General features: G+C 41.0%; 1 protein-coding gene across 4 annotated transcripts in view; it reads right to left on the bottom strand.

The window, feature by feature from the left end:
- Positions 1-26,564, bottom strand: part of ctnnd2a (catenin (cadherin-associated protein), delta 2a) — a 283,909-nt gene that overhangs the window by 90,479 nt on the left and 166,866 nt on the right. For all 4 annotated transcript variants that reach the window (XM_039790447.1, XM_039790449.1, XM_039790450.1 and 1 more), the window contains exon 13: positions 278-410. In XM_039790447.1, the coding sequence (XP_039646381.1) occupies positions 278-410 (133 nt within the window). The remainder of the gene's footprint in view (positions 1-277; positions 411-26,564) is intronic.

Here is a 26,564-nt window from a genome sequence, read left to right as displayed (position 1 = left end):
CTTTATCATGCAGAACATCAGTGTGAAAGCACTATTTCTTAAAAGTGACTGCAGGAAAATGTAAAACAGCCTGAGCTGTTTGGAATACAACTCAAAGAAGGTATTCACTTGGTTCCTAATGCACACATTTGTATGGCTTTTCTCATCAAAGTTACAGCCATTGCCTTCTCTACTACACATATCCTAATCAAATACTCACACCACACTGAAAGCACACACACACACACACACACACAGACACACACACACACACACACACAAACACAAACACACAAACCTCGGCTTTGATCTTGTTGTCTCCAAAGCAGAGATGCTGTAGGTAGGCTGCAGCATTGGACTGCACTGATGGGAACTGGTGCTGTAACATCTGGATCACCTCTGGCAGCTCCGGATCTCTCCACCCAAACTCTCTGCAGAGAGACAGACAGACAGACAGAGACACTTTGATTCCTGCAGCACTTTAACAAAGCAACTCACCAAAACACAGGAGAATACCTGAAAGTAGTCCAATAAAATCACAGACTCTTTTCCCAACATACCCAGAGCTACACATATTCACACGTTTACACATAAATACACAAGAAAGACAGACATACAGATAAAAAGGCAGAGTAGGATTTAAATGTAAAACTCTTCTTACGAGAGAGGGCTTTACAAGTTAATCACCACAGCGGGACAGAAACGATGCAAATCACACACTGAATGCCCAATTTGCCAAGACATTGTCATTTTCACCCATCACAGGAAATGGAGCAAGCTAATATGAGGTCAGCAGGTTAGGCAGATGGCATCCACAAACACTTTTACAAATAAATAGATTCAAATCTAAATTGTATTTGGAAAACACTCAAGGAGTTAGGTTTTCCAGGTACAACACAGTGAGTCTTTGAGCGTCTTAAAACTCTCTATGGCCAGATGATTCAACATACAGTGAGTACATAACACTTTACAACTGTGTTTTTAAGTATGAAAATGGTTGACAAGTGTCCCTTACAAAGGCTCCAAGGTCCAAGGTAAAAAACAAACAAACACATTACAGTATTGATTGCATACTTTGACTGGCATGTGTTTTTATGTGAAATGCAAGGTGCGATGAAAAAAAAGATGATTGTTTTAAACTAAAGTGGTTGGCAAAAATTATGATTACCTTGTTGTAGATACTTTCAGTACAATCATGAATTGACATACAGTACAGTAAGTCCAGAAATCATTTTAAGTAAAATTAGAAAAAGGGGTAAACATTTTGAGGAATTGCACAGCACGGCATTACTACTGACTGCATGCTGTCTGCAGTGGGAGTGGTGAGAGTTATGATCTATACTTTCTACCATTAGGAGTTTACACTCCTATGAGCACACTGGACAAAGTGAAATAAATGTTTTGTCCCTTGGTAATACCCAGGAAATTGTCTCCTTTATTTTATTATCCCCTGCTGATAATTGTTTTGCTACGTTCCCCGAAATGAGAAAATTATGACTGTGTGAGAAAGTGTGGGCGACTGTGTGTGTGTGTGTGTGTATGCACATGCCTGCACGAGTGTCTCCACAATCTACTGTAATGTTTTCTCCAATAACCACTCTGTAAACTGTTCTCTCTCTCTCTCAATGCTTTCAGAAAACTGTCAACTCTCAATGCGATCTGAAGAAAACACGTCAGAATTTTGCCACCACCATCGATTGTGGTGTTTGTGGATCAATTTAGTTGTTTCTACCTTCATGCTCGCTGTTCTGTGCCAAAATGCGGCTCACTGTAATCCCCATCAAGCCACAGTGAAAAACATGGATTTATTTTGCCTCCTAGCTCGGCCTCCCTAAACATGAAAATGTGGTAAATATAGGACAATTGATGTTAAAATTGAGGGGGTGAAGAATTGTGTATGTGTGCCTAAAGTTTTTGCAGCAGAAAATGAAGCCTCGACACCGCGCTCTCATCTCTGTCAGATCAAGCGAATGCGCTCCATGAAACATCTGTGAAAAGCAGAGCGTTCACGGGGAGTAAACATGGCTCTCAAAGATAAAGCAAGCTCCAGCGTGGACGGCTCTTTATCTGCCGAATGATAAGTGTTCATTCAGCCAGAAAGCAGGACTGAAGGAGGGAGGTAGAGGAGAGATAGAGAGAGGGAGGAAGAAGGAGGGATTCCCAAGGCATTTAGGGGATTTAGGAGGAGAGACCCTCAAACAACAGCCCTTAAATCACACAGCCAGATACCATCAGGCCAGTTTGTTTGTTTATGAGTGTGTGTGTGTGTGTGTGTGTGTGTGTGTGTGTGTGTGTGTGTGTGTGTGTGTGTGTGTGTGTGATTAAGATAGGATCATGATGTGTGTTTATGTGGACACAATTGCCTCTGTGCCTGTGTGTCTCTGTGTGAGTTTATGTCTGTCAGTGTGTGTGTGTGTGTGTGTGTGTGTGTGTGTGTGTGTGTGTGTGCACGCGCGCACAAGTGTTCTCATATTCATTTCTTTCTGTACTTGTGTCTGTATGTACTGTATCTGACGTGTGTATGACTGTGCAAGTGCATGTTTGAGCTTGTATGTGTGTGTGTGTGTGTGTGTGTGCATGTGTGTTTGTGTCTGTGTGTGTCATCCATCCCCTGCAGCCTCCTAGCTCTGTCAGTGTAGTTAATAGAAAGCAGAGTGATCTGCTGATAAGATAAGCATCATGGCTCGCCATTAATTAAAAACCCCTGGTAGGGAGAGAGACAGAGTGAGAGGAACAGAGCAGGAGAGAGAAAGAGGGAGATGGAGAGAACCACAGAGGGAGAATGAGAATGAGGAAGGAGAGTTAAGGGAAAAACCAGAGCATTCAAAGGCAACTGTGGGTACAACGGGCAAGAATAAGCTGGTAGGAGATGGAAAAACTAAATAAGGGATAGAGAAAGAGGAAAACAAGCTTTAGATGAGACGCCAGTCACGTCAACACAGGTGCTAATGAGCCAGACGCACCGCTAGGCGACAAGCCAACGACGTGAAACAGCGGGATGCAAACAGAGAGGTATACACCCCGCAAAAGGGAGAACTGATCAAAGAGTCACTGCCAACAAAACTGCAGGGCTCACACTAAATACCCACACAACTTTTAAAGGAATCTGCAACACAATATGCTGCCGCTTGTGTGCCATATTCTTTATGTTACCTTATTATTTTATGCCTTGTGTGGTAATAAATGCCACACTGAACAATTTGTTGACTTGCCTTTTTTAAACCTGAGCTACATGTTCTTGATACGACACACCGGTGGGTATGAGAATAAATTAGGGGGCACAGTTGCCACACAGAGCTCCGTGTTCCTGGTTAGACAGGTTACTCTGCCATTTCTTGAGGCAGGCGGAGGCGTGATGCAGGGAAATACTTCGAAAGGAAACACTAGGTATGGCAGGAGAGCAGTCTGACATACTGTGAATAAAGGCAGGTGGCAAGGGAGATTGTGGGGGAGGGAGGTTGGAGGCAGAGACAGAGTGATATAACTGGGACATTGGAAAAGACTGCTGTGTGATGGGGGGGCTTTGATGCAGGCGGGCACATACATACACACATGCATGGGAGGGAGGAAATGTGAGTACAAGACATGAAAATGCAAGGATTATCAAAGGATTTCTTTCTTTTCATAAAACTTCTCTTCATTTCTTTCCCTTTTCATGTCCAGGTCTCATGAGACAGCTGAACCTCTATCTGAAATCCCAACATGACCACTGATACATGGATTCATGTATGTACACACACACAATGAGAGAAAAAAAAGCTAATCTAATCTGAAAAGCAAACACTGATTGGACAGACACACACACACACACACACACACACACACACACACACACACACACACACACACACACACACACACACACACACACACACACACACACACACACACACAGTAGTGATGCTCTGTGTTTATCAAAGCAGATTTCCACACAGATTGGTTGATTGTTGCTGTGAATAATTCCAGTTCCTCTGGCTGGAGGTGGAGGGAGGGACATGAGTGACAGCAATACATCTTCCCTCTGTTGCATCATTCATTGTCATTTTCCCTGTATCCCTGATCTCAAACGGTTGAAATGGCGAAGGCAAAGTGTAGAAGGATGAATTATGTCACGGAGAATGTGATGAATAACGACAAAGCAAAAAAAAGAAGAAGAAGATGAGTGCCATTGGGTTATGAAGTTTAATGTCTCGTGTTCATGAAGAGTCAAACTGCACATAAAGGCCGCTGAGTGGAATGGCCTTGGATACAGTCACTATGAATTAAACATTTACAGCAATACTAATAAACACACACACACACACCATGTAAACCACTGCAGCTGGGTGACGTTGGTAATAATGAAACAATCCCTCAAAGGAAGAACTGATTTCTGAGTTATGAAATGACAAACACACATCTGTGTTACCACTGACACCTCCTGGTGAAAAGCAAGGCGCTGACCTGGTTATCTGCTATTGGTTGGTCTTTGGTTTCAGGTCATTTCCCTCTCAAGCATCACATGACATCAAAGATCAGCCAATACAGTACCACAGGGTTAGTTACTGTAAGTATGTGCATTTCAAATTCATTTTTGGCTTAACACAGATTTAAGTTTGGGGTTTTGAAGAAGCATCCATCCTACTTTGGTTTTCTTTATTAAAACAGCATGATATTTGAAGTGTGCATGTGTTGTAAATAGGCATGGGCCAGTATGAGTTTCCGACGGTATGACAACCTTCAGCAAAAATATCACTGTTTCATGGTATTGCGGTATTGCAGTTACAGCTTTAAAATGTATCCCACAAGACATTTTGAATGTGTCGACTACTTGGTGCACATCCAAATAACACTGGCTAAGTATAAGTATAGCGTGTATTTTGAAATGTCTGGGTAAAAAACAAAAACCTTTTTTCCATTGAACACAATGTATTTGGTTTTTAAACAAACTGCACAATGGTAGGAAGAGGGATTTCTAAACTGCACTTTCTGTCATTGAAGACTCATAAAAAACTGGAAAAGACTGCTGTGTGATGGGTGGGGGCTTTGATGCAGGCAGGAACATACATACACACATGCATGGGAGGGAGGAAATGCGGTAGAAGAGTACAACAAATGAAAATGCAAGGATTATCAAAGGATTTCTTTCTTTTCATAAAACTTCTCCTCATTTCTTTCCCTTTTCATGTCCAGGTCTCATGAGACAGCTGAACCTCTATCTGAAATCCCAACATGACCACTGATACATGGATTAATTTATCAAAGCTGATTTCCACACAGATTGGTTGATTGTTGCTGTGAATAATTCCAGTTCCTCTGTCTGGAAGTTGAGGGAGGGACATGAGCAGCTAATACCACAGGAACGGTGTGACGGAAAATTGTAGTGGTTTTGAAACCGTGACTTTCTTACACCGCGGTATACCTTGAAACCGGTAACTGGCCCATGCCTAGCTGTAAACAGGTCCATAGGTTGATCTTCTTCTGTTGTCTGCAATATTGAAATGTGATTGCCATGACACCAGTTACCACAGGTGTTGCAAGATAAACCAAGACTGGAAACTCAAATCCTATTAATTTAAACAACAACCTTATTCAGTAACAACATTTGCACAGTCAACTATTTATAATACTGCAGTGTTGTATTTATCTGATCTTATTCACTATCTTCACAACCTCATGCAGAGGTAGATTATACACACAATTTCAAAAACACAAGGTTACGTGATTTGGGTGTCCGAGCCCAAATCACATCCATCAGCAGGGACCACAATGCATCTGGAGTGACAGCTCCACACAGGAAGCCTGTCCCGCTGGCCTTAATCTGATTGGACAAGGCTTGTCATGTCTGTTAACTGATTGGAGGGTCAGGAATGGACAGACTGGCAGTGTGCATACCAAAGCAGATGCTAATTAGGACTTGGACATCAATCTTCATCACTGTGTTAGGACGGAGGGGGGGCAGAGAAAGAGAGAGAGAGAGAAAGAGAGAGCGAGAGAGAGAAGAGAGAGAGAGAGAGAGAGAGAGAGACACCTTTTTTCCTTATCCTCTCTTTATCTCTCACTACAGTATATGCATCCTCTCTTTCCATTTTCTACTATATATGTTTATATTTTCCACCCTATGGATGTCGATGTCTAGTCAGTACTTCTTTATACAGAACTATAGGTTGGATGTGCTTTTTTTTTCAGATGTGTATGCACATACTGTATGTGTGCAAATGCTCCTGAATGCATCCTCAGGAGTGCATTAGTGAAGGTAAAGTCAATATGAAGAAGATACTTTCCAATACACAATTCCACCAGTGAACAGGAGTCAGAACAAGATGCAGGTGAAGATGCACAAACATTGATTCTAAGTGCAGAGCCGGTCTCTTTAATTAAAAGCACAACTTAATTAAGATCTTATCCAGGAAAATAGCCAAGTCTGTTGATGTGCCCTTCTGACAAATGCTTGAAAGGTAAGTTTAAGTTTTTCTTTGAAACGTACAGCCAGAGTGGCGGGATTCATCCAGAGTGCAGAAAGTGGTGCTGGTAGACAGGGGCAAGTTTTATATATATATTTATATATTCATGTAATAACTACCTAAACATAAACATAAAAACTACCTACTCTTGCTTTAGTTACTAAAAAGCCAACCCTCTATGGAAAATACATGAAAAGAAATGTACCCCGGAATGATAATTCTATATTCTAAAACACAGCAGCCCTTTCAATATGTTTTGAACAGACTTTGGTAGCCAGGACAGCTGACCTGAAGCAGATGAGTAGTAGAATATGGACAGCTATCACTTTTGTGCATCACATTATATTATTGATTTTTCAATAATAAATCATTGGATTACGGATACCAGCTTTAACTTGTGTACAGAATGAGGCATACACATACAAGCAGCCCATCATGACTTTAGGAGCAGTTGCATATTTGTTGTTATCATAAACAACTTGACAAATGACTGCAATATCTACTATGTCCCATATATTTTCTGTGTTGTCTTGACCTTTCAGCAATGTGGCTTGTTCTGCACATGCTCTTCTCTTCTGCTGAAAGGAATCTCTGTGTGAAGCTCTCTTGCAGCTGGACGGACTGAACACAAATCAACGCCACAGTAAAGGGGATCAATGAACGGTGGGGGAAGAGAGAGGATGATGCTCGTAATAGCTCGGCAGACACATGGATAGAGAGAGATGGGTGGATGGAGCCTGGGATGAAACCCATCCAGAAATAAACAATGGACAAAAACAAATCTGTGGTGAGTCAGCTACAATGAAAACACCCCAACTACTGTCCTCTTCCTTACTATACTGCTCCCCAGTTACTGATGGGCAAATGGAAAAGACTCCGGTAATCAAAGATCACCTCTCTCCATGGAAACAGAAAAGTCACTGGTTATATTAATTCCACACAGATGGTAAATCATAAAGATAAAGAAAAAAGAAGAAAGAGAGAGAGAAAAAAAATGAGAGGCCATGACGTGCAGAATGAGTTGCAGAGAGCACAGAGTAGTGAAATGATAAATGGAATGGATCACTTCAGTATGAGAAGCCGCATGTGACTTTCTGCTTCTTCTTTTGTCTGCACATACCGCCATCCCTGTTTCCTTCGGTCTGCCACTCTCTCTCTTTATTTCTAAATGAGTCTGGATTTTTTTTCTCCACCTGAAGCCCATGCAGCAACCACACAGACGAAGGGAAAAATCAATACGTTTTCTCTGTGGCATCTTCCAGCTGGGAATAGGAGGCTCAGGAGGTTGAATAAAAGTGAACAAAGGACGGGGCAAGAAGAATGAAGGATGTTGAATGAGACACAATAACATGAATGGGATAAAGAGCTGGTGATGAAATGTACTGTATGACACTAGCAACCTCAAAGAGAACTCAAGCAATTCTGATATATTTTAATTTTACACATTATTATTACTTTTGATTATTATCAATATAGTATGTTGTAATATTTTTTGTACATAATAAGGTAGTAAAAGTTAAAATACTACGTCTTTTGCATTTATCAATGTGAGGACTAAGCAAGATTGTAATTCTAAATCATAAGCTATCCAAGCTGATGGGCAAAATAATTATGGTTCTTAACTGAGTTTTTTTTTTAAAAGCCCAAAATGTATTTGATGAGGTCAACAATCTGTCATTATGTGCTTTATAGTTGTTAAAGCAGTAAAAAAAATCTTAAAAGCATGATTTTTAAGTACAATTCTTGTACAAGTCAGAAGTCGATCGGAGAGGTGATTATGAAACAAGTGTCAAATCCAAAGGAGAATTCAGATACAGCAGCAAGAGGATATGGTGCTTTTTTTAATCTTGGAGTGTTCCTTTGGATTTGCTCTGTTCTTTCACTGTACCGCTGTCCATTGAACTGCTCTATTGCCCAAATACTTCACCAATTAACAGCACTTTATCTACTCTTTACCCTTTTGAAAATGTGCTATGTATAAGTGTGTCTACTTGAAAATAATTAAAATGTAGTAAATGTCTTTTTTTGTGGGGTGGTGGGTTGGTTGGGTTGGGGGGGGGGGGGGGGGGGGGGGGGGGGGGGGGAGGGTGGGGAGGCGAGGGGGGAGGGAAAAGGGGGAAAGACGAGGGGCAGCAAGAGACAAAAGTGGGAGGGGGGGGTTGAAATAAGAGACAAAAAGGGATGGGGGAACAATTTGATTATAGACAAAAGGGGACAGAAGGGGTTTAAATAGTAGACATGGTGAACAACGGCAGACACGAAAACCAAAAAAGTCAGCCACTAAACAAAGACAACCACCCACCAAACAACACACAAACAACCCAACAAAAATAATAAAAATAAATAAAAAATTAAAACACCACACAACAACACAACCTTCCCAAAAAAATAAAAACAACAAGCACAAAAAAACAGCAAAAAAAAAAAACAAAAAAAACAAATATATATATACATATTGTTAAACATTTATTAATAAATAATTTTTGAGAAATTGGCACCATGGGGCTTTAACAATGTTTGGTTGGGGGTGTGTTTATCGGAAGTAAACACAACCAAAAAAAGGGGAAGCAAAAAAAAAAAATGAGTCAAAAAAAAAAAAGAAGGCAAGAGAAAGAGGAAGAGAGGCAAAAATAAATAACAGAAAAAAAACAAAAATAAATTAGGGGTGTTTTTTTTTTATATTTTATATAGGGGAGGAAGGGCATAAAGTTGCTTCAAACCACCATTATAATACCAATAAAATTTTATTTTTTTTTATTATTAGGTTGTTTTTTGTGTTTTTTAGCATTAAATTAATCTTGCTAATGCCTTTATTAGAGGGGGCTTTATTTGTCCTCCTTTCGTTCTTTATTTTTTTTTTTTTCTTATCCCAACCACCCCCGACCGGGGGCGGGCGGGCTGGTGTTGTGGGGGGCCACGGAGGGGGGGGGGAAACCGGCGCCCTTAAAAAAATAATAAAAAATAAAAAAATTTTTTTAAAAAGGCCTATTTGTGGAAAAAAATATGTAATATTTGAGGTTACATAAAAGCTTTTATTTGTTTTCTTCCTAATTGTCCTTGAAATAGTGGTCAAGAACCCCCACCCCAACACAAAAATGGTTTGGCCAAAAGTTGATGTTGTTTTCAGTAGATTTGAAGTTCAGTATGCTCAAAATGTCCGGTCAGCACAAGTCCGGTGCTCAGAAAAGGAAAGGAAAGAGAAGAAGAAAATAGAGGCCTTAGAAATTTTCTAAACAAATATTTTTAAAAAAGGTGGTGGCGGTGAAGCTGGAACTGTCAACGATAGAGCAAGGTAAGAAACAGGCGCGACCAACGTTTACGAGCCAATAACGTAAGCTAACAGGCCAGCTCTCATGTTAACGTCCATTAGCTTGTATAAAAGCCTGACACAACACGTTCTCTTTTACAGAAAGAGTTGAGTTTGGTAGCTCCGTCAGAGAGATGAGACAGAGAGGAGAGAGATCCAGCTGCTGTCAGGTGAAAGAGAGAGTGATGCGGGAGGGGCCGCTGCCTCCATACGGAGGGACAGAGTCAGGCTACCGGTGAGAGAGAGAGAGAGAGAGAGAGAGATCTAAAGAGGGGAGGGGGCCCGCTGCCCTGTCGGAGAGTCTGAGCAGGATGGATCAGAGACTGATCACATTAATTTCAGTGAGAGATGTGAGGAGAGGAGAGGAAGATCAGATTAGAGAGGAGATCAGAGGAGAAAAAGAAGAGCATAGGAGAGAGAAACATAGGAGAGGAGCAGGAGAGGAAGAGGAGAGGAGAGGACCAGGAGAGGAAGAGCAGAGGAGAGGTACAGGAGATGAACAGGAGAGGAGAGGAACAGGAGAGGAAGAGCAGGGGAGAGGAAGAGCAAGGAAAAAGGAGAGATCTAGGCGCGGGGGGCCCATCTAAGCTTATCTCGTCCCGGGCCCAGGCAAGACTGTCAGCTGGCCTGATCCCTACAACCAGGTCTGTTCATTTTTCACACAGTTTAACACAGAAGAGATGTTGGCTGATTATAATGGTTGTCACTATTTGGATAAACCATCCTAATTCACATATTATCACACAAAAAATATCTAACAGGTGATTGGATGAACCTGTCTATCACTTCCGCCATTGTTGTTATGAACGAACAATCGAGGCCATCGCACACACCTAAACCACGCCTGAAGCTGCCAGTAGCTCCTCACCAGACGCTGGTTGGTTCGGTCTGCTGCTGTTTGGACAGTAGCGCTTTACTTGAAGCCTGACAAGATAGGTTATCCCGCGATTCTCGCAGCGTACAGCTGCCATGCAAGGTAACTCATTTACCAATACCTACTGGTTTTTCTCTTGCTCCCCCCAAAAAGGTCCGACAGCACCAGTGAGGATTAGATGTGAGAAGCACAGGCCTCTTTAGACTAGGCTGGGATTGATGAGAGAACTGACATCAGTGAACCACCATCAGCAGAATTCACTGCTACAATGTCCAAAAAGACTGAGAAGAACCACTCAAACTTCAGCAATGAACACAAGTGAACAAATTGACCAATCAAATCCCCATCCACTACACTCAGCAATCATAGTGCAGGCAGAAGATTAAGCTGGTGGATGAAGGAGAGCTTGCTAAGAAATTACTGCCCCATTGTCTCTTGATTTGCAAGCCAAGATGCAATCATGTCAAAAAGTCTGCTCTGGCCTCTAAATGACAAAAGGTGAGCTATTTTTACTGCGATGATGCTAATGAGGATGCTAGCCTGTGTGTGTGTGTGTGTGTGTGTGTGTGTGTGTGTGTGTGTGTGTGTGTGTGTGCGCACCGTTAAACCTCGTCACTGATGAAGGAGCCACACAGTCAGTTTGTGTGTCCGTGTGCATCACACAACCACAAATCATCCAGAATTATTCTGCCATGTAAATATCAAACTGATAAGGTCAAGCTGGATATTAGCACGGTCTACAGTTAAATGTATGTATGTGTTTGTGTGTATGTGTGTGTCTACATGTGTAACATCCATCAGATTCACATTACAGAGCTAGACATTTAGTATAGAGGTCAGAGACCTGGCCTGGTATTAAACAAGGAAGATGAGTTGCCAGACAACATGTACACTCTGAGAGCACACTCACTGATATGTCAAAGAGAGAGGTATAGAGGAAGTTAAGCTAGCACTAAAATACCCGCGAGCAGAATAAGTGGAGGCCAAGATGACAAGTTGCACAACAAATAAAAGCAACGGATGAATAAAAGACGAGATGGAGACAGAAAGCTGTAGAGAGGGAGGCTAATATTTTTACAGTGTGCTGAGGGTGTAGGCCTATACTGTACACACATATACCGTAGGCCTACACACACACTAGCAGATGTCAACTGTCTGAACTATGATTGTTTTGATCTTGCCATTCTCAAGACAGTTTTCACATACTGAACAACCCTATAATGGAAATCAGGTTTCTCATTAACATGCAAAAAAAAAAATACTTAATGCACTAAGTGCATGTAAATACACTGGCTCACTCCCTTTGAGTGTGCCATAACAGCTTCTTTATTGTGTCACCTCTAAAGTGAACATGAAGGTAAATTATTCAGTTTTTTAAAACAACTTTTGGCTCTCTAAAAAGAAAAAAGAAAAAGAAAAGTTACTTCACACGGAAGCTCTGTTTGGTCACCCCACTCAGTAATATATCCATGCCTGCGATTAGAGGAGCCTGGAGCAGCACTTGCCCCTTTGCACCCATTTTTACCTTGAAGGAATCACTATCAACTGTTGTACTGTCAAACTCCATACTTCAAGGTCTGCTGTGGCAGATGTTTTTCATAAAAATTTATTAAAAGAACTGGTAACTGTGCAGCGCTATACAGTATCTAACTCAAAATGGCTCCATAATTAATTTTGATTTGCCTCTGCCCAGGCATTACAGGGTAATTTTGAACTTAGCTCACATTTCGCCTTGAGGTGACTAAACTCTCTCCTTGGGCACTGTGTGAGTTTGAGCATATTAATGTTTCAGTATTGTCTTGTGTGCCGCGTGTTTTGTGTATGCGAGAGAAATGTAATCAGCGAAGGTGACGCAACAGGGAAGAAAAAACTAATAAACCAGTGATTAGCTTATGTACCTGCTATTCTCATGAGTTCACACTAAGGTAATAATACAGCATAGAGAAATAATAGCAGTACTGTATTTGCTAAAAGCTGTGCAAGGCAATACACAGAACACACTTATAAGGATGCTGACAATGGAGATGACGACATTTAGAGTAAGAAGATGGTAGAGATAAAATGTGAATATCACAACAAAACGTGATATATAATAAATCATAGGGATGACAAACAAGATGTGATCAGTAGATTGATGTCTTTCTGGCATTTTAACACTATTTCTAACTACCATGTGCAGGAAATCAGAACGCAGATGAGGATAATAATGATTGAAATGATACTGTTGTGATAGTGATATGTCACATGATTATATTGATGGTGGGGAATGTAGTATTTAAAAAATTTTCATATGAGAATGTGCGTGCTTAGGCAGACACGCACGCACCCACGCATGCACGCGCGCGCACACACACACACAAATACAACCTTCAAAAGCGGATTAAGTGAGACTAAAAGCAGTCATCCACTTGGAGGATTGGAAGAGATGGAGGAAAAAGAGGAATAAGAAATAGAGTTGTGCAACAGAAACATCACATGCTGGATCTCCAACATGGCTGTGCTCAATAAGACAGTGCAGACTATATTGACACTGGGTTTACTAAGACGACTATACCAACACCGACACCTTCCTTAGAGGGATGTAGGTGAAGGCTATGGTCGTGGGTGTATTTATTTTGCTGCCTGATATTCACTGAGCAACCTGTCAATGACACAGATGACTGTATTCTCCAAAGTGGTGTAATTTGGTAAGAAAAAGTTTCTTTTCCACACATTCACCCATCATTGTAAAATGTGTGCTGGCATGAAAGTAAAACCCATGACAGAATAGGAGTGAAATTATTACCTAGCTTGAGCAATGCCTGTTTGACAGCTCTGCGGCAACAATATAATTTGCTCAATGTACTTTCATTAAGAACACTGAGATTTACTGTATATTTTGTAATATACCATGGTTACTACTTTTACACCGGGAGCACAGCAACTGAACCAATAAGTACTCCTTTCCCTTAAAAAGACATGCAACATGAACTGAACTGGCATAAAAAATATGCCCATAATATTCATGTCTATCCTGAAGTAAATATGAGGTCTGCGTTCCACAAGAAGCAGGACTTGGCAGTGACAAATGGCATTTCAAGACTGCAAAATCAGTGAAGTGATTCAGGCAAATACACAAAAGGTACAAAATGTACACGAGGGAAAAGAAAACATAAACACGCATGAATGCACATGTTACTTATTACAGTATGTGCCAACGCCCACAGACACACACACACACACACACACACACACACACACACACACACACACACACACACACACACACACACCTTCACTAAAAGGGGTAAGACAGCAACAACCTTTCATTTTTACAATGACTCATGTGAGGGCCTGCCCTGCATCTATTCCCCAATTCACCATTCTCTCTCTTCCAAACCCTTCTCCCTCGCTATCTCCACCTTTCACTCTTTCTTCCTGCAATCATTTTACCAAGATTGGTGTTTCACTTGAGTCACGGTCGGAATGTAGCACCTGTCTGGCTGACAGGACAGACTTTATTGATATTATAAGGTGAAAGGACACACACACACACACACACACACACACACACACACACACACACACACACACACACACACACACACTCAGATGCAAACATACATGCAGGACTAACGTTAGCATGGTGAGTAGAGCCCTAGGAATCACTTCACACCCTGTGGCAAAAAAGTAGAAGGGGAGAGAGCTAGAACAAAACAAAAAAGAGAGAGAGAGCGAGAGAGAGAGAGACCGAAAGTGTGGGAGAGTGGAAGGGATTAAAAAAGAGGAGAATAGACAGGCTGCTTTAATAGACACAAAGGACCACAGGGGGGGGAGTGTGGGAAAACTGTGAGTTTAGACCGAGAGCGAGGGAGAAAACACTGCGGGTGCTGGATGAATGACTACACCTCCCAACCCATCATCACTGTCGGGCCTTCTCTACCTGCAGAAGCATGATGGAGAGATGGAGCGATGGATGCATGATGGAGGAGTGTTTCGAAATTGAGTCAGCACCCCTAGGATGCATGAGAGTTAGTTTGCCATGACTTCATGAAAAAAAAATTGTCTCGACTCTGCAGATCACAAGCGGAGAGTTTCCTGGGATAAAAATAAATAATGAAACGAATAATGAGACAACTGAACACCTAGGGCTGCACAATTAATCAAATTTTAATCACGATCACGATTTTGGCTTCCCACGATCAAATTTGTGTGATCGAGCGATATTTAAAATGCGTCATTCCCTTCATAGAACAGTTTTTGCAAAGCCAATCTAGCGCTCCATAAACCACTGTCTGATCACATGTCTCCATGAGCCAATCAGAGCTGTTCCCTGCCTGCACCGCGCAGCTTAGTTTCTAGATGTAGACAGTCACAGAGGACAGAGTAACGTGAGGAAAATTCCACAACAGGTAGCAGTCGGTCATCATAAGCCGGTCACAATGTTTACCAGTTTACCAGTAAACGCAACGTTTTGTCCCGTCTGTGTTGTTTTTCAGACAACAGCAGTGACCAAGGCTAGTTTGTGTCTTTTAGCTCATAGCTTTAGCAGCAGACTGTTGAATGTCCCGCTGTTGGAATCCTACAGTGAAATACAGACACACTACACTGTTTAGCAGTCAGCATTTTAGCCGTGTTTAATCCAGTTACTACTGTGGCTAATGGTAGGCTAACGCTACCTGCTGTATAACGTGTCATTAGTGTTTACTAGCGTGACATTCAGCGATGTTTATGTTGCCTCTAACGTGGGTTTCGGAGCATCAGAGCGCAACGCAGACATGTAAGTGGCAGTGTAATGAGCCACAACAAATCCGCCGTAGCTATTTCGGTCCGGTAGATACCAGGCACCACATGCGCCGTTAACGTGAACAGAAAATTGCGTTGCCTGTATCTTTCACGGCAAACATGCATGTGTGGAAAGCGGCCGCACAGCAGCTGAAATGGCATACTCCTTCACAGTATCCTTCAATAAAGGAGGAATGTAGCACAATATGGATGTATTAGTAGGAATGTAGCACAATATGGATGTAAAAGCAGTTATAATTATATAATAAAATTTGTTTTGGCTAAAATCAACAAATAATCGTGATAATTAATCGTGATCTCAATATTGATCAAAATAATCGTGATTATCATTTTGGCCATAATCGTGCAGCCCTATGAACACCTATTTTTATTATGGTACATAGCAGTGTTTCGCCACATGGTAAATAACAATTGTGGGGCTTCTTGACAATGGCTAACTTAAGCTCTGGGTCATCAATTAATCTATTTTCTTAAGCCTTATTTAACCAATGTGGATTCAGTGGACATGAATACTTTCCCAGCAACGCCCCAATCCACACGCACACAATCTGATCTGGTGATCACTGAGCAGCTCCACTGGAACAGTGGAAGGGTTGAGGGACTTCCTCAAGGGCACTACAGCAGGGAGTGGTAAGGAGGGAGGTTCAAGGGCTGTTTCATATCCCTATCCAGATTGTTCCTGACAGTCTGGGGATCAAAGTGATGACCTTCCAGTCACAAGCCCGTGATCTTGCATGTTTGAATACAGCTTATGGAGCTTTTCTTACAATATGTGTTTTGTCCCTCTCTGTTCCAATACAATATTGACAGTACAGTAACTCTGCTTTTTTAAAAGGGCCTCACAGGAGAATTTAAATGTTACATGTGTCACACATTTTATTTGAGAGGGTCTTTTTTCTGAGCCAAGAAGCAAATTGAAATCTCATGGAGGGCAAAAGGAGAGCAGTAACTTACATGCAAGCAAAAAAGGTTAAACCAACAGTATGCGGCTGATAAAAAGTGAGCAGACTGTGCTTGGACTTGTGAAAAAATAGCATGCTAATCCTTCCTGGCCCAGTTAGCTGGTGCTGCTTTATCCTTACGTAGTGTTTGGAAACACACCTGTGTGTGAGTCACCTTAATTTAGCATGCCAAATAGAAATTTTGATTAAGAACGATATTGCTTTATGTTTCTGTGTGCGCATATGTATGTGTGAGTGGGCATGTAAGTGCTTTATTTTAGTAGGTGCACTTCCACAGGGATGTATAATATGATTATTGTAATATGCAGGTGCTTTTGTATCTCTGCAGCTGGTGGATACTGACAAGGCAGCATAGCTAAATTTGATCATCTCTAACGAGAAAGTTTTCTAATCATAATTTCAAATGAGTACAACAACACTACACACTTGTGACTTTCCTTACACCTACTACTACTATATTTGCAGAAGTTACCTTTTTATTTAAAAAAAAAAAAAAAAAAAAATACTTGTGTCCAACTGCTTTCTTATTCCTACCTACTGTATTTCCGTTCTCCCATTTTTGAGCTTTATTTTAGTTCTCTGGTCATTACGTAGTCATGCTGGATCCAATAACAAGCATTCAACGCTTGATTTCCTGCAAGCAACTCAGCTTAAAGGTCAAGATCCCTCTTCTGGACACAAGATATACAACTCACTGACCTTAAAATCTGCAGGCCCATGGAGGACTGAGCCTTGCGCAAAGATAGCAGTGGCATGCAAGATGTACAACTGCTTGACATTAATGTCTGTGGTGGATGTTAATAAAAGAGGTAATTAAAGACAAGATACATTTCTCTGGGTGTAAAGTCGATAATGCTGAGTTCATGCAACACTGCACTGAAGTCCAAGGGAAAATAAAATCTTAGCGCTGTCTCATGAGGGTAGTTATAGTGATAGCACCGTGCTACATATGTAAGTATGAATTCTGCCAGCATTTATGTTAGATGTGTATTCTCACACTGAGCTGTCTCAACTGGAATGTGGACTCATCAGAATATACAGATAGAGCTCTGAGAAACAAGTTTGGTCTGAAGCCAAACATATTTTGAAATATGTTCTGAAAAGATATATAAGCACTAAAATCAACAAGCATTGTATTCTGCCTCAATAATAACAGAAATTAAATGACTTTTAAATCTAATTTTGGTAAATTTAGGTAAAAAATAAATGTAATGTTTTAAATTAACTTATACATAAATACATAATAGGATACCTATTACCAGTCTAACAATCTGTTAAAGTTGATAGTTATAGTAATATCTGTGCTTAGCTTCTACCAGTCTTCCATTAAGTCTGTATGGTGAAGCAGTGTTGCTCTCAAGTGTGCGCTAGAGGCAAGGCGAGGTGAAGTGAGGTGTAGGGAGCAGAGAAGATATACAATAATTCTGCTGGTGTGACATTTTCCCATAATCCCCCCAAATGCCGCCAGTGTCATGAGACAGAGCGGCAGGGAGCTGGTGGGAGGAGGAGATGGAAAGCATCTACAGTATTGCCATGCTTTTGTAGAGTGCAAAGCAGCTGAAACATCATATATCAACCTTTTTTTCCTACTCTGTAGATTCGTTCTAGTGAGGAATAGGTGCATTTGCATGTATGTGTGTATATCCTGTGTATGTGTGTAAAAGGTTTGATGGATGTTAATCGAAGAAATGTTAGTGACAGTGATTACCATAAAAAACAATAATGCAAGGATTGGATCAAAAGAATATGACCGATTAATTACTGACTGCACACATTAGCGCGCACACACACACGGGAAAACGTCCTTCAACCACCGAAACACTGAAAACTATAGAAGACTATTGGACTTAATTAAAATGATCATGTACATTTGAAAATGAAAATGTAATTCCACAATAGCGATATAATTGTGTTGTTAATGTTTTTTGAGTTAAAAATAAAAGGCAATAACCCATTTTTCATTTTCACATTGGGCATTTTTTTCATATGGGCATTCTATGACTATATCAAAATGATAATGCAATTTTATAACAATTTGAAAGTTTAAATGAAAACTCAATTTTTTTTAAAGACTTAACATGCTCTAAACTGGACAATATCCAAATGTAAATACAATTTAAACAATGCAGCCTAACCTGACTTTTCATTTTAAAAGACTTAACCTGCTCTTCAGTGGACAATATTATAAACAGCAATTAAGTCCATGCTTTCAATTCTGATGTTTCACTGCCTGACTGCTAATCAATAGTTGGCCTTAGCCTTTACTTTTATGTATGTGTGAATCTGATCTACAGTATATGCCAATTGTTTCCATTTACCTACATGCTTAAATGGTAAAGTGTGCATAGGTGTGTCTCTGTTGTCTGTCTCTACCACCTGATTCACATTTATCTGTCAGTCTCTCTTTGGTCTATCCTTCTAACTCCCAGGCCTCAGATTTAGGTTTAGGGTGAAGCCCAATGTAGCAGAGAAGAAGGCAGACACACAGGGTTGTTATCAGCCCAAGGTCACACAAACACACACACGCACATGCACACGCACACGCACACAGACACACACACAGATAGGCCACCCCAGAAAAGGAAAATAACTACAATGGGCAATTTACCCAGAACAGGCAGGGATGATGGCCAGGGCACAGATGCATGCACGCACACAGACACACACATACACAGCTGTGCCTCAGGGCCAAGGTTCTGGCAATGCATCATTACCCTCCCTTGGAGGTGATTCCATATCCCAGCATGCATTTCTCATGTGGAGAGGAAATTACCCCTGGGCCGTGCTGAGAGCCAATAGAGTGTGTCCTCTCTCCTCTATCTGTCTCTCCCTTCCTCTCACTTTTTTTAAATCCCCTGCTCACCCTGTGACTGTGTACACCCTTACTGTCCTCCCTCTCTTGCTCTCTCTCCCTGAGTCATCCGGTTACTAACCCATTCTTTCATCTTTCTTTATCTTCCTTTCATTGCCACTTCATTTTTTCTCTCTCTTTCTCTTTTTCTGAGTCTGATATAGAACACAGATTATTAACAAAGGACACAAAGAACTGACTGTTCTTGGTGAGGTTAAAAATCTGCTTCTATGAGCCACGTTTATTCCCCCACAGGCAGAGAGCAGACATAAAATGGACAAAACCTTTCAGTTATCTTCCTAAGTGTATCCTTTATTAACTTCCCTATCTGCTCTATTAACTAAATATCCATATACATAAACCACAACTAGATAAATTGATGAATATTGACTATTTACAAGGCAACACATGGTTGTATTCTTATGGTCACCATTGTGAGGATAGTAAGCAATCTTACTATCAGCTTTAAAAAAAAGTCCTGTAACATGCTCATGAAAAATATCCTTTTCTAAAGAAATGCAGTGATCATCCATTGCAACAGTGAAGTGCAATCCTTGAGTCAGGTTCAATCATTCAATTCACCTGCAAAAGGACAAGTAAGCTGCTGTCAAGCAATACAGACACACTTAATCACTGACATCTTTTGTTATAGTCCTGTATAACAAGCAGGACAAGTTTTATATTTTAATTTTTTTTTTATTTTGTATTATATTTAGCTCATTTTTTGTTATTAATTTAACTAATTAAAATGTGATATTGCTAACATGATTTTGTCTGGTCGCAGGGAGTGAATACTGCATAGTTGCTAGGGCTCCCTACAGTATGTGTATACAGTAGTCAGATTTAAAACAAGTTGTAATAGTACTAGTTTCACATGCTGTCTCTCTCCATGGATACTGAAACCTTCAAACCCTATATAGCTCTGTGTCTCTGTCCATGGTGCTGAAGTATTCCAACCCTCTCTCTTGCTTTCTCTTTTCTGCATTTCAATAATATGTTACTTTTGTTCTTAACACGGCATGGTTTACTCATTTCCCCCATATTCCATCAATTATAATATGCCAATACAAGCCAGAATAAGATAAGGCCAAACTCAACTTCTCTGTGTGTGTGTGTTTGTGTGTGTATTTAGTGAACATAATGGGTCATCCTTTAGTTAGCCACAGCCATTACTGTCTTAGTATATTACAGATTATTGATTTATTTTCTTCCTTCTTCTGGTCTTTATTGGGCTACTCCTTTCAAAGTTTTGGTGACACATCAAACTGGGTAGCTCACTGACTATGACTGTGTAGTAATATGACACTGTCCCCCAAATTATGGGAAAATGTTTGGGAGAATACTAAAAGCATTTCTTACTGAAGGCATACCTCTTTGTCACCTTATAAGATATAAACTTTATTCAAACTTTAATTGTTTACATTTGAAACACTGTATATGTTGGGTCACTACCAAAAAGAAAAGCACAACAGCTGTCAATGGGCTGCAGGTTCAGTTGTGTAATACGTGTAAGTGGGGACAGAAATGTGGTAATCCAGCGAAAAAGTGTCTAGAGAAGAAGTATAACATATATGCAAGATAATGATAGTGTGTGATTACCAAGCAAACAGACAGTTAAGGTACTGTTCATCAAGAACATGACTGAAAATGGAAAACACAATTTGGAATGTTGGAGTCATCCAACTGCCACAGCGGCATACACAGCAGAGCAGTGAAGTGAATGCTAAAGAAATATAATATGTTTCCAGTTTACACAATATAAATCCCCAGGTGCATCATATAGTAAACTGGGCACTGTTGAATTAAGTGGGTCTTACTCTCACTTAAGTGAGTATGGGATCTCCTGAACATAATCCTATGGTCAAGACCTACCACACATGCACATACTGTGTGCTCCCAATGCCTCAATTTCCATCTAAAGTAGGTATCCAATCTGTACAGTCATACATAAACCATATGTATCCAACACACAGAGCAGTGCACTTGTACAAACAGACAATGGCTGCAAGAAGGGAATACAAGCCGCTATGTTTCACTCTCACACACCCACGTCATTGACAAATGGGAAGGTAATGCATCAGCCCTTTGCTCTCACATATAAATGCCAGGCACACACACATATGTGTGAAAATACACAAGAGTGCACACGCACGCACACGCACACGCACACACACACTCACTCGATCACGCTGCCTTTGACACAGTCTTGGGCGCACACACACGCACACACACAAACATGCACAAAGTCATCGCTGACCATTGCAGATTGTCCATAAATAGAGCATTGTGTTGGCTGTGAGCCAACAAAAACACTGTCAGTAAATAGCAAGCGGTGACAATGACATTTCGCACCCATTCACATCATGTCAAGGTACTGTAAATATACTGCATCTAATAATAATAATAATAATGAGAGCACAGGGGGTATTTCTTTTACCTTTACCTATACAATGATTAACTACTCTTGTTGCAGATATGTGGCGTTAAGCATTGGATTCCTGACTGATTTTTGTATTGGGTTTTTCCAGTGTGTATTTGGTAAAAGTATCACCTCAAACAAGATGTTAACGGGAAACAATCTTCATTCAATCATAACAAAAGAATTGTAACATCAAACTTCACTAACACTACAACCACTATTGCTGGGGGAATACTGTACATTTTGGATTTGTGGATGATGTAAATGAGGAGAGTTGGATTTAAATGAGGAGAGTTTGTTTTATCTTATCTTGAAGTGCTGTGTCTACGTTTCAGGCTGACCGAGTGTTTGATGAGATAAGTCAAGCACAACCCCACAGTTAAAACGATACTGCATCCTCATTTTTTTTAACACAATGTCACAACTGTATTTTGCTTTTTCCTTCCTTTTGATCCTCATTTCAACAACACTGAATTCTCTTTACTTACTGTGAGTCCCCTTTCATGATGATTTTCGCTTTCTTCCTGGCGTCCTAATAGCCTACTGTAAGTTTTGTAACAATAACCAATGGCCCCCACCTCCTTGCTCCCTAACTCCCATCGTCCCTCAGCTAATGTGCATCTCTCTCTCCCTCCTGTTTTTACTCACAAACCCCTCCTATGCCTTGCATTGTTCCTTCGCTCCTTTCTTTCTTCGATCCCTCAAGGTATGTTTCCCTTATTCCCTAAACAAATGTCTCTCTGTGCTTTTTCCCTCACTTACGCTTCTCCCAATCCACTATATTTATTCTATGTTCTTTTCCTTCATTATTGGTTTTTGCCTTCCTTCTCACCCTCCCTACTTTGATTGGTTCCATAGGTCTGTGCTCAACATTTTCTTTTTCATCTTGCTCTCTACATTGTTTCTGAGATTCAATTTAAGAAGGAAACTCAGTGGGGGTGAGAATCTCTTTTCTCATGGAGAGAGCTTAAAGTAATACACACAAACAAAACAATGACTGGTAACACTTATCTATATTATGCTCTGACTTTCTCTTCACTTCAGCTCATTTTTCTTCTTCCATTTATCCACTTCTCCCCATCTTGATCTTCATCCAACCACCGCCCTCCATTTTTTTCCAACCAAATCCCCCTCTTCCCTTCATTTCCCACCCTCTTCTCTTCATGTGCCTCATCACTTTTTTCCTTCCCTCCCTCCCTCTTCTTCCTCTGTGTTCATTTACCTCCCTCCCTTTTGCTTCATCTTCACCATTCCCTACTCCCTCCTCCCTCCCCTTATCTATATAATCTCCCTCTCTTCCTCCTCTGCTCTCTTCACTCCCATCCATTAGCAGTTATTGAGTTTTCTCTTTTGTGTTGCTGTCCTCACCTCTGCTCTATTGCGCTTACTCTTCTGCAAGTGTGATGGCCCCTAACTGTGTTACTGGCTGTCATGTGCACCCCCACACACACACACACACACATACAATACAGTAATGTGCACAAGCTAGGCATAGCATCTGCTGATGAAACACACACTGCACATTTACCCAGACAGTAACACATGCAGGAATAACCTCTGCCCTAACTCAGAGTGTTCCTTGTTTCTAATTGCTGCTAACTCATTTAGAACTTCATGTAAGCTCAGCTAGGTCCAATTACAGCAAGAGTGAGAGAGAGAGAGAGAGAGAGAGAGAGAGAGAGAGAGAGAGAGAGAGAGAAGTTTAACCTGATGGCAAAATATTCAATGTCATGAGTAGAGTAACAGATTATATATAAACCTACAGCAATACAAATATAAATACATTTTGTAGTATAACTCAGAAATGAAATTAACACCATTAAAGTGCCCATATTATGAAAAAATCACTTTTTCTGGGATTTGGGGTGTTCTTTTGTGTCTCTGGTGCTTCCACACACATACAAACTTTGAAAAAAATCCAGCCATGCTGTTTTGAGTGAGATGCGGTTTCTGAATGTGTCCTGCCTTCAGTCTCCTGGTGAGCTGTTCAAAATCGGCTCGGACTGTGACGTCACAGTCCGAAATGAGCTGGCTAACCACAACCGTTAGCTCGTTAGAATGCTAACCGTTAGCATTAGCATGCTAACGCTAATGCTAATGCTAGCATGCTACGTCGTTCTCAATAGCAAAGCACTGCTACAACACACACAAGTTCACCATAATCTACAAAAGAACTACTTACATGTGCGCCCTCATTTAGAAGTCTCCCAGCTAATCCTGCCTTGTAACTGACCAAAGTTGGAGAAACAGGCTTTCTTTTACTGTCTCTAAAGTTTGCTAGCTGACATGCTCTACACATTGACATATATAAAATGGACCAATAGACCCCGTTGCTCTGGACGGAGACCAGTGAAGGCTATTAGAAGCACTTTTCCGGTGATCTCTTCCTTTACTGCACAGCCTCCAACTGACAGAGACAACGTAAATGTGACGTGAGCAACGTGTCTGAAAGTTGTAAGTCTTCTAGTAGCTGTGCCAAGAGAAATCTCAATCATTTCCAATCTTACAGAGACGGAGAGTGTAGGTATATGTAAGGAGATAACATAAGCACAGGCTAATTATTGCTAACTAACATGCTAGTTAACATTCGTAATTAAACCTAAACAGCTAATGTAAGTCGAAACTGCCTGCGAGCTTCTCCTGTACTACTCGCAATAATTCCTCTACTGTGCGACAGTAAGTCACTTAGTTATCACACAATCGTTAGCGTATTTTTACAAAAACGTCTGCTACGGAGCCATAACGTGAGGTACAAGGTAATGGAGCCTTTTATACATTGTCGTGTTTCTTTAGAACTAAACAATGGACAAATAGAGTCTTTAAATGCTTCAGATGTAAAGTTATTCGCAGTCAAGTGACGTAAAAAAAAAATGGCGGTCAGTGGAATGCTAACAAGAGGTGATACCTTTGTAGCAACAAAATGGCGCCATCGGAGGTTCGCGTTCAGAAGCGAAGCTTACCCCCTTGGCTCTACATCTGAACTACTGAGCATGTGCGAGTGCAATCAAAGATAGTACAGAAGAAGAAGAAGAAAAGAGGTCTCACTCTGTAGCTAAAACAGAAACCAGGTGAAAAGAGTATCTGCAGCAGTGAGAGAGAGCTGTGCAGTACAACAACAATATGGTGTTTTTTGAAAATTAAACCATGTAAACCTATTTTGGTATAACCTTAAAATACAGTTATGAACCTGAAAATGAGCATAATATGGGCGCTTTAATTATTGTTGAATTAAAGGGGTGATAGAATGCAAAACCGATTTTACCCTGTCATAGTTGAATAACGACAGTTCAGTGGGTAATAAGGACATACATAGAAGCTCAAAATCCCATTGACACCCCTTTACTATGAAAATCTCATATTTTGAAACTGCCGCTGAAAACGGGCGAATCTCAACAAAGCTGAGTTGCTTGCGTAAGCATCTCAAAATCCGGAACCTTAAGAGAACAGTCACGCCCCAACATTTACATACACAACTGACCTGAGATCAGGTAGTCTTCTGAATCTAGCTAGGTCACGCAGATCTCTGCTATTCCATTACAAAATTCACTTCTGAAACTTTTTTATGCGAGAAATCAACTATGTAAAGCTCAGATATGGGCCGCTTTACAAAAATGGATGGCTAATTGCAAATTTTGTCCGACTGTGGGTCGGAATTAAGCAGCCGGTGCTGCCTGGGTTGTTGCCTCGCCGCCCGGCCTGCTGTGAGCTCCGTTACGGCTGGCAGCCATACCCGCTAATGGACCACTAAACGCCGCGGCTCTGACAGAGCTCCAGGGCCTGCAGCTCCCCTCTTCCTGCTAGCTAAATGCCCGGTATGTGTGAGTGAGAGCGCGGTCAGCGAGCTTGTTACACCAGCAATCTGTTACAACAGGTTCCAGTTACTCTTTTAAATGTGTGTAATTATAATGTGTTGAGTTATTTAAACAAACAATTGGGGAAATAAACGCCGCTTGTCCGCGAGTCTCATTGATAGCGCCTGCGGCTGGATGTAGCTCTATCAATGAGAGCTAGCTAGCCTCCTCTTAGAATTCCTCTGGAATTCACAAAAATTCATTAACTTGAAATCGGACACCGTTGTTAGCTTTATAAGACCTTTAGTTAGATGTTGTGTAAGTGGCGTGACGAAATTCAAACTGTAATATAATCGAATTCAGCAAAAGGAAGCTAACTATCCGTGATTTGTAGCTAGGATTGAAGGGACAGTCACAGCTAACGAAACACCTAGCTAGTCTTCACAAATATTCATTAACTTGAAATCGGACACCGTTGTTAGGTTTATAAGACATATAGTTAGATGTTGTGTAAGTGGCGTGACGAAATTCAAACTGTAATATAATCGAATTAAGGCGAAAAGGAAGCTAACTATCCGTGATTTGTAGCTAGGATTGAAGGGACAGTCACAGCTAACGAAACACCTAGTCTTCACAAATATTCATTAACTTGAAATCGGACACCGTTGTTAGGTTTATAAGACATATAGTTAGATGTTGTGTAAGTGGCGTGACGAAATTCAAACTGTAATATAATCGAATTAAGGCGAAAAGGAAGCTAACTATACGTGGTTTGTAGCTACACATAGCTAGGATTGAAGGGACAGTCGCAGCTAACGAAACACTTTGTCTTCACAAATATTCATTAACTTGAAATCGGACACCGTTGTTAGGTTTATAAGACCTTTAGTTAGATTTTGTATAAGTGGCGTGACATGTGTGTAACATGAGGTAACAGATTGCTGGTGTAACAAGCTCGCTGACGGAGCTCTCACTCTCACACAACGGGCCATTTAGCTAGCAGGAAGAGAGGAGTTGAAGGCCCTAGAGCTCTGTCAGGGCAGCGGTGTTGGTAGTCCCTGCTGTGGGCTGCAGCCGTGACGGAGCTCCAAGCACTCATAGCAGGCCGGGGTCTGTGAAGGAAGGCAGGCTGGGCGGCGAGGCAGCACCGGCG

The sequence above is a fragment of the Perca fluviatilis genome, chromosome 22 (assembly GCF_010015445.1).
Source record: "Perca fluviatilis chromosome 22, GENO_Pfluv_1.0, whole genome shotgun sequence".
Taxonomy (NCBI): Eukaryota; Metazoa; Chordata; class Actinopteri; order Perciformes; family Percidae; genus Perca; species Perca fluviatilis.
Note: the sequence above shows the minus strand (reverse complement) of the source record. Positions and strands in the feature narration are given on the sequence as shown.